The 10325-nt window shown below is 33.1% G+C and overlaps 1 protein-coding gene across 1 annotated transcript in view; it reads right to left on the bottom strand.

The window, feature by feature from the left end:
• Positions 1 to 796: 796 nt before the first annotated feature.
• The window catches only part of LOC105624678 (la-related protein CG11505), a 15314-nt gene continuing 5785 nt past the window's right edge, over positions 797 to 10325 (bottom strand). The window contains exons 3-9 of the mRNA XM_012206036.1: positions 8391 to 8640; positions 8172 to 8312; positions 7736 to 7957; positions 7424 to 7566; positions 6298 to 7335; positions 1665 to 1932; positions 797 to 892 (exon numbers count right to left, since the gene is read on the bottom strand). Of these exons, the coding sequence (XP_012061426.1) occupies positions 797 to 892; positions 1665 to 1932; positions 6298 to 7335; positions 7424 to 7566; positions 7736 to 7957; positions 8172 to 8312; positions 8391 to 8640 (2158 nt within the window). The remainder of the gene's footprint in view (positions 893 to 1664; positions 1933 to 6297; positions 7336 to 7423; positions 7567 to 7735; positions 7958 to 8171; positions 8313 to 8390; positions 8641 to 10325) is intronic.

Here is a 10325-nt window from a genome sequence, read left to right as displayed (position 1 = left end):
CTCTCTCTCTCTCTCTCTCTCTCTCTCTCTCTCTCTCTCTCTCTCTCTCTCTCTCTCCTCCTCCTCCTCTCTCTCTCTCTCTCTCTCTTTCTTTCTTGATCGATTCGTCGATCGATCGATCGTTGATCATAGGCGAGACGTCACTGTACAATGTAAAAAGTTCTCTCTTCCTCACGCCTACAGCACGTGACGGCGTCGGTTTGAGAAGGGAGTATCGGGGGGAGGGGGTCAGATAGGTAAGTGAAAGCAGCGGCGAGCTCCGATATCCTGATTCTCGATCCAATCCGACCCCGAGAAGATGGCGATGACGTCATAGCATATATAGCACAGCTAATTATCGTTCAATTACCCCGTTGACGCGTGGTAATTTGTAGATTTTGGCTTCTTGCTTCGTTATATCTAAGCTGCTTTCGCCGCTCAAGATGTTTTCTTTCTTCCGTCACCTTCATAGGACATATAAAAGAATAGATATACACTCTTGTAAATATCTTTTGAATATGAGTCAACGCACGTATAAAAAAATACGTGTTAGATTTTTTGTTTAACAACATATTTCAAGGAGAATCAAATCGGTTCCGGATGGTTTGTGACATGTCTCTTGTAAGATCTCAAGAAGATTTTATGAAAAGCTAATATTTAAAGATAATCTTAAGAAATGAAAAATTTACAATTTAAATTTGAGAAACTAACATTTATAATATTAAATTATTAAACAAGATTAAATCTTGACCGTTTTCTCAACGTGCACAACTTCTTCGAAGATCATTTGAAGAAAAAAGATACTTACGTGCAATTTTTAAACATTTCTATCCCTCTCTTCTGTTTTGTGTTTTGTACAAGGTAGCTCGCGGCAATGTTGCGCTACTTGGGCATAGCTTGGCCTCGTAAGATCCTGCAAAGAACAAAATATTTATTAGCTAGCGGTAAAAATATTCATTAACACAAAGTATAAAAATCGCCAAATATAACATATAATTTTGAATAAAATTTCATAGAAAGATTTATAAAATATATAAATCAAATTTTATAAATATCACTTGCAGCATCCAATAATTTCAAAATTATTATATGCATTTTTAGAATCTTTATTTGATTATTTACTTAGTTGGAACTTTATATAATTTAACTTTATTTATAATCTATTTATTTAATTTATAATCTATTTATTTATAATCTATTTATAATCTATTCTAATCGAATAGATTTCTAAATTCTTAGTGTTAAGTCATTTTTCCATTTCTAAGTTCTCTATCATCCGAAGCTCTTGCCTCTTAATTCTAAATCAAAGAACTTTTACCTCCTTATATCTTCCAATGACATTATGCTTAAAAAAGAGGATGCTAAAAAGAATAAATAAAAGAAATAGTATTTTGTAGATTTTGATCTCTTCGATACAATAATGTTATTAAAAATTGATGGCGTTTGTTGAGGAATATCTCGAAAATTGAGCAAGAATATTGAAATAAATACATCATATCCATGTTCAATTTTCCAAATGTTTTCCAAACGCTACAAATTTTTTAATAATTTTATCACATTCAGGAAATCGAAATCTACAAAAAACACTATTTCTCTTTCTTTTTTCCTCAGAGATCTTCGAGAGTCTAAATATACTTTCAACTTGTAAAAAATGAAGTTCTCTCAAAAGATAATAAGATACTTACTATAGGGAAGGCAGAGGCCATTCCAGTTTGCGATTGGGAGTTCTGTGAAGAGGCAGTAGGAGGAGGGACGATGACGACGTTGTTACAATCGCACCTGGTTATCATCTCGGCATCGTCCGTGGTCGCTGCGGCTGATGTCACCGTCGTTGCCGTTGTCGTCGCCGTAGCTGTCGTTATCGTCGACGTGGCTACTGCCGGCAGGTGCGCATTCGCAACTACAGCGTCGTCCACACCGTTCACCATGTTCGAGTCGTCAGTCTTTATAGATCTGTCAGCGGTGCATTGTCAGTAGTAAACTAATACATGCTTATTTAATTACGCTGAGACTCTAAGATCCGCAGCGATATTCTCGTGCGAATCCTTTAGATTCTCAGAGATATTTTTCGTCATTCTTAGATCATACAAATCTACGAATAAGGTGGAACTTTAAAACCTTCGGGAAATGTGTCTTTGGAAATTTATAGGTACTCAAGATTTTTGCATATTGCGAGGTTTGTAGATTTGCATATTTTTAAATCCTTGGATATACCGAGATTGTTGTTCTCCATCGAAAATATGTGCGAACAAAATTTGTACAAACATCAATTTATGAATACAATAAAATTATAGTTCAAGATCAGAAATTAAAATCAATTGTGATAGTATGATACTGAGAGAAAAATTTTTGATACTTATATAATACATATCATTATAATTATGATTATTACTGTTATAACATTAATAATAATAATTATATGTATGGTTTCATCAATAAATCTATACAATCCGAAAATGAATAATATAATTATATCACAAAAATAGTTGAAATTCCTATAATATAATTTAATCATTTTCAATGATTAATTATATATGGTTGTTGATATATATATATATATATATATATATATATATATATATATATATATATAGAGCTCTTATTACATTAGTACAATCATAAATATATAATAAACATGTATATAATCAAAAATATCAATAATTTTTCTTAGTCAAATGCTATAATGTGAACTGTATTGCGTGCATCAAATATTAAATGCACAACTGTCTGCACCGCATATCAACTTCGTTCATGCACAGTGAAAAAATCAGTTCGTGCAGGCGATTCTCGATCCAATAATTCAGGGATGCTCAAAAAGGAATGCTTTTCGAAAACTTAAGGACATAATTACTCAAATAAAAGAAGTACAAAAATTAAAATTCGTAATCAGCTTAAAGAGAAAACTCAAATTTATCCATGAATTAAATTCTAGAATTCAATGTTCGACTACCTAAGAATTTGGCGATGAAACATTTACGAATCTGATTACATTTAATAACATAATAGATTTAAAAAGAGAGAGAAGTGGAAATTCATTTCGCGAAAATCGCCCGAGATCGACCGAAGGATATGCAAAAAAGGAGGAGTTTTGCAATATCGTAAGAAGATTAATGAGCATCAGTATATACATTGTTTATTAACTTCTAGTTCATCGCTGACAATGCAACTATAGACATTATCAAAAGTCTATCAGATACGATACTGAGACTGTGTGTGATTTTCTTGTTCCTTCCGTTTATATATTCGTTTTGCAGTCGCGTAATGAGAATTATAATTTAATTAAAGTTAGAATTACATGAACTAGAAAAACTTCATCATTAAAATGCCTTTAAAAGTAACTTGAAACCGAACAATAATAATTAATAATAATAATAATCTTATATTAAAAATTTATAATATTAATAATAATAACAATAGCAATGATATAATAATTAAATAATAATCAGAAAACTCTGAAAAATAATATTGTTTTATCGTACATCCCTATTCAACTTATTATTTATCTGCCGCAAACACAGTACAGGCAAGAAGAGAATTATCTCATACCACATATAATTAATACCGCATATACATTCCTGCATACACACACATATAGCGTTCTAGTACGCTTAACGATAGTTGTTTAATGTTAATTTCAATCGGCAGTATGCAGCGTGCGCCGTATTTGTACCGGGATAGCCCTTAGGGATCCCTCGATTAAACGCTCAGATCATTAGATTCTCATAGATCCCTGAATTAAATACTCTTTCTCTAGAAAACTTGGAATATTCTTTGCTTTAAGTAATTCGGCTTCTTCAAGTCCTCAAGCATTCTTAGCTTCGCATAGACTCTCAGTTCATACATCTTCGGTAGATAAATTCTGAAGTGTCTTAAGAAATGTCGCGACCACAGCTAATACGAAAAAATATTAATAAGAAGATGCTGAAGATTAAGGATATCCAATAATATCCGAGGATCCTGTATTTATTCCGAATATCGAATATATCAAAAGTATAGAAGTCTGAAAGGTATAGTAATTAATCTATTAAATCCGTGGAAGCATAGTCCAGAATAATTAAAAGTATCAATTCAATGATTCAGGGATGAAAGAATCTACATATTCAAGAACTAAGCGAGTTCTAAAAAGAATCTACGTTACCGCAAAAATTAAACCCTTATTTATATAACAGATTTATAGAGTGTGCTTATAGAAAATCCTTACAAGGAAATATAATATGTTTAGAGGTCTTATATAAACAAAAGAAAAAAGTTTTTAAAACTTTAGAATCAGAAAGGCACGATGATAACGATGCAATTTTCGATAAAAAAAATAGCAAATCATTGCGAATACATTTAATTAAGTTATTTATTAATGTAAACGATAAAAAATAACGGAAGAAGCTCGTGTATAGCCCAAGAAGAATTCGAAGATCAAGGATAACGTTAAAAAAAATCTCGACGAAAACATCTTCGTATCAGTATCTCATTCTTGAAGAACGACCGAAAAAGATTGCAGTTTCAGAAACCTAGAAAATCTCTGTAGGATTCGAGTCTCCATATTATTTAGATTCTTGGCTCTCGCACAATTTATCATGATAAAATATACACATTTAAATAAAAAGTAGCGAGAATGCAGGCAGAGAAAATCGAAGGGTAACTCAAAGGATATTAACAGTTAGTAAACATTCTCTTTTATTCAAGATTAACTATGGCAATAGAAAGAAAGCTTCAATTTTAGATTTTTTATTTTTTTGATGAGAAAAAAGATAAGATCTCCTTTCAGATACGCATATGATCGATCGCGACTACGTCAGAACGAGAAGGATCTGGAACTGGAAAGAAACACGTGTCTATCGTTACACAATAACATAATGCAGCCAAGAACAGCGATAATAACAACAAATGAAACATAATTCGGCATTCCTGAAGACATATATTAAGATTCTCCGTTACGTGACTTCTTTACATAAAATCTAAATATAATTGATGTCCTTGGATCCTTAGATTCTTGCATCGATGATTTTCATACGAATGAAACTAAAGATCTCTGAGAAATTTAAGGATTCAAAGATACATTAAGCAATTCAACGGAAGAATCTGAAAGAGAGAATCCTATGCGGAATTGGAGAATCCGATAACATCCGATACAACGGTCCCATCTATCCAAGGATATAACAGTCCAATATAATACAGATGTCCAGGAACCCGTTTACAGAGAGCTGAATCTCTTGTTTGAACAGAATCTATTGTATGATCCCTCCTCGCGTTTGCTTTCTATGCATCAAGTATATAATTAATACAATCAGCGATTAGGTACAAATGTAAATATTTAAGATTCTGTACATATATCCTTCTTGCAGAAAATGCAAAGTAAAATCATCATCAACATCATAATCATTTACAGAACTAAAAGCAACGAAAGAGCAATTAGCTCCTCTTTCGATTGTATAAGCGAAAAAAAATTGTTCGTTCAAACGGGGCGTTATAACTCAATCTTACTCTTTGAGTTTATTAGATATTTTAAACTATGTAATTTTATAATGATCTAAATCGCGAATGAACATACTTATCTAACTTAAAAAAAAAAAAGTAATTTTCAAACATAAGGATTTGACAACACGGCAATACAATTCATTGCAAAACCTCATTCGTTACAAACCTTAATCACATAAACTTTCAAGAAAAAAACCATTATAAACGAAAGAAAATAAACAAAAATAAATCAGCTCAAAAAGGGATAAAACTGAATTATATGAGTAAAATAAAAATAAAATGGTCCTATAAAAGGTTAACGATTCAAGGACCAAGCACTTTTTACTCTCTTTCTCCCTCTCTCTTTGCAGCGCGCATAAATATACAAGTATGTATGTGTATTGGGAGAGCGGAAAGTTTCGTCGCGTACTTCAGAACAAGACAGTTATTTGTAGCTTTTATTATAATCGACAAATAGCGATTTTATTTAAAAAAAAAAAAAAAAATTCAAGGGAGTTCCTCGATTTTTTATGCTTATACGTATCGAACGAGCAAAGAATGCAACGTTATTGAAGAATCTATAAAAAAAAAAATAAAAAAAATAAAAAAAAGATTCGTATGATCAAAATATTTTCACACTTCATGACGAATATTATGTCGGCGGATAGAAATGTTTAAAGATCTTTTGAAGGACTTATTCTTCTTTTTTTTTTAAATTATAACACATCTTCAACGCAAATTGATAAATAATTCGTTATTCTATCTCATGCTAAAACACAAGTCAATTCACGAATCAACGCAACTCTCCGCAACTGCCCGAAACACCATTACACCGAGAGCGAGCGTATAATTAAAAATCCCACTCACTTATCAGGAGATGACGGGGGAGTGAGCGCGACGGTGCTGAGCGCGGCAGCATCGGCCGGCGACGTATTCTCGTTGTTGACCGTCGGGGGATTAAGAATATGTGTTGCATTCGCAGAATTCGATGTGACAGCGTTTCCCTGTGCCTCTATTCCAATACTCGCTCCAGGACTAGCGGATCTACTGGCGATGTTTGCTGCCGGCACAGGCGCTGCGGATTGTTGCTGCTGCTGCTGCTGTTGCTGGAGTTGAGGCGACTGGTTACCATTTTCTTTGTCCTTGACAACGGCCTTGAGCTTGGCTGTACCCTTGACAACATCGGACAATCGATTTTGCGATGAAGATTCCATGCCGACAGCGCTAGCGTTGCCACCGATACCTACGTCAATCGACGCTTTGCCATGGTCTGGGTCAAGGCCAGGCAGGGGTGGAAAAGCGGCTGCCTCAAGGTCGAACTGCACACCGCTGCTGCGGCTGCCACTACAGTTGCTGTTGCTGCCGTTGCCTCCATTCGCTGGCAAGGATTCCTTAATCGCCGGCAGCGAGTGGTTGTTCCCGGTGGCTACCTTCGTGTCCTGATCTTTGGTCCTACGATGGATACGGTGACGAGTAAACGAAGGCGTTGAGGACGAGGATGTGGAGGAAGGCTCGATCGCCACCGTTGTGTCCTGATCCTGCGCGGAGGACAACGAGGAAGAAGCTCCCTTTGCGTGTTCGATAGACGATACGGCGGACGAAGAATGGAACTTTGTGCCGGACTGGTAGGAAGAAGAGGACAAAGAAGTAAGCGGCTTCGAAGGAGGCAAACTCGAGGTGTGGTAAGTGGACGTAGAGGAGCTCAAGGACACGCTATTGTTGCCAACGCTACCAACGCCGGTCATAGGAGGATGAGAGCTACGATTACTCAGTGGCGGCATAGACGATGGTTGATGATGGTGGTGGTGGTGATGGTGGTGATGATGATGATGGTTATTACTGTTGTTGCTAGGATTGGTCGGATCTATTAAGCAACTTCGATCGGAACCGTTTCTCTGTCGATTTCTATATACATATAAAAAAAGATATTCAGACACTGAGATATTCATTTAAAAAATATATTTAGAAAAATAATAAAATTACAGATTCATACCTATGTCGTGGAGTGTATCTCGTATTTGAACGCGTGAACGTGTTGTGCGGCGTAATTCCGTTCATCGTAAAGACATTGGACATCTCAAAATAAGCGGGACTAGTTGGTCCCCAAGGCATCATACCGGCCGGATAGAACGGTTGCTAAAAAAAAGACAATATTTTTATATGAGCTTCTTTCTACGTAGTGTACATCAAGATTTACTTTGATTAAAAAGATATTTCTCATATATAATTTATTATTCTTTGATGATAAAAAAACTTGAAGAAAACTTGAGTTTTCGCGTAAAGCATTTGTAACTTCTATACTTACATAAACGACTTGATTCGCGTATGCCGGCATTGTTGTCTGAGGCAAGGTTGTACCATTGGTATAGAGAAAACGTTGCTGTCCAGTTGTGTAACTGCTAGGATCATAGACAGGAGGAGGAGGTGGAGTTCTGTAGCCATTCTTTATACCACTTACACCGGCTACCGTCGGTATCGGTAACCTGTTCATTGGTTTAGCTTTGATTCTCGCCATTATTGGCTTTCCCTGGATTTAAAAGTCAGAATAAAAATTATGAACTTTACAATTATTATATATAACTATATAGCAATAAATAACTAATAATTATAATGGGATAACTATAATAAATAAGTATAATGAAATATAGCTATAAATATGGAGAATGATTAAAATCATTGGTAAATGTTTACTTTGCAGTCAGTTATTCAGACGAAATTATACAGGTTTTATTGCAACTTACCTGAAATTCTCGAACCTCTTCGCGTAAAAACCGATAGGCCTTTTGAGCATCCTCGTCGGACTCAAATGTCACGTACCACGAACTATTGTGAGCAAACTCGCACGAAATAATTCTCGGGCAGCCCTCCCCAGAAAATAAATTCTACAGTAAATAAATCCAAATGTTAGAGTCAGACCTGAATTCTTGTGACAATAATAGAATAGAATAGTTGGAACAAACCTTGACATCTTCTAGCGGAGTACTATCTGGTATCTCACGAAGTATTACGATACATCGTTTATGATTGGGCCTTACTTTTTGTCCCTCTTCATCAACTTGAACATTGGGAGACTCTTTCAGTACCTCTGTTATAAGTTTAATATCTTTCGTCAGTTTTTTCACTTGATTAAAATTTGCTACTGTCCATATCGGCACATACTGATCATTATCCATTTGTGACAACAAATAGGTATCGTTGGCTAAATTTTCTCTGAAAAGACAAACATATATTGTTCATTCACATTATCATATTTTGTCATATACATATATACATATGATTATGTAATTTTCATGCCAATTATATTTTATGACAAAGAATTGTACAAGTGGAAAGCATTGTATCATTGTATTTTGGGACAGAAATGATTTAGAAATTCTTTTATAAAATAATTCATACAAATCATACATAATAATAAAGTATTGTAAAAAAAAATTAAGTTTCTTTTATTTAGATATTAATTAGTATATGGTTTTAATAGTATATAGTTTTAGGGTCTTATTCAAGTTTTGTAAAAAAATTGTTACAAATCATTTTTTTTAATTTCTAATTTTAAAACCATACTTTTCATTTGTGAATGAGTATGCGTATGAGTTACTCTCACACCTAACCATGATTAACTTTACTCAGTAATAACTACTTCATTGACCATCGTAAAAAAAATTAGCTCAGGACTTTTCAATTCAATTTTTGATCAGGAATAGTGTTATATGATTTGCTTATCTATTTGCAATATTTAAAAAACATCTTGTACATATTCACACACAAAATACTCAGTAATATTACGCGCAAACGCATGCATGCATGGAAACAGACAGTAACGTGCACAGTAACATGCTTAACAGAAAATTTTTGAGATTTACTTTGATAAAAATTCTATTACTAAAATGTCAAAATTATAATAATTTTGTAATATAATAAATATTAATTTTGCATATATAATCTTTATATCAGACAAGAGACGACAGACAAGAGGCGACAATTATAATGAATTCGTTTCTAGCACTTTATATCACACCTGATATGCAAATTTAGCGGTATGATATGGCTACTTTAAATGATTATAAATTCAAAAATTATTATAGCCTCATCATTTTGATATTAGAATTTTCGTCTTAACCTCTTCAGACCTGATTTTATTGGAAGTAAAAAAAATTTTTAATTCAAGAGCATTTTAATAAGTAATTTATACCAAACAACTTTTTTCAAAATTTTGATTATTGTATTTTTCTAATGTATATATTATTACATACATTTGATTACAGGTGATGTCGATAGAATTAAACAATTTCAAAGAACGATGTCTACAAATTAGACATACATTACAGAAGAGATTAAAATAATCTAACGAATTTACCCTTGCACATTGTTACGGTCTTTACAGGACATATGTATGTAAATAAAATTATTTTAAAATTAGTAAAGTTTTACTAAATTCCTTCTTTATTTTCTACTTAACTAAAAATTTAGCTTTCAAACTTTTTTATAATAAATATATTATAACTAATATATCATAACAGTTTTCACAATGATTGTCTGCGATGATTAGTTGCTTTCCTTAATCATAATAAATCTAATACGTGATACATATCAAATGTCGATTAAGAAATAGTTAAGGGAATTCAGAAAAGAAAATCAATATAAATTCGAGTGACGTGTAGCTCCATGCGAGAACGATCAACTCATATTCAATAGCTCCCAGGTTCAAATCCATCCCTTATTCTTTATTTATATTGTTGTTTATAACTAGGTTAATTGAAGATTGAAGGTTGCGAGTGAAAGTTTATGATGAGATTGTAACCAATGTTTTGGAAACAAAATAAATACATATTTATGTATATAATACATGCATATATATATATATATATATATATATATATATATATATATATATATAT

This window comes from Atta cephalotes (assembly GCF_000143395.1).
Source record: "Atta cephalotes unplaced genomic scaffold scaffold00003, whole genome shotgun sequence".
Classification (NCBI taxonomy): Eukaryota; Metazoa; Arthropoda; class Insecta; order Hymenoptera; family Formicidae; genus Atta; species Atta cephalotes.
Note: the sequence above shows the minus strand (reverse complement) of the source record. Positions and strands in the feature narration are given on the sequence as shown.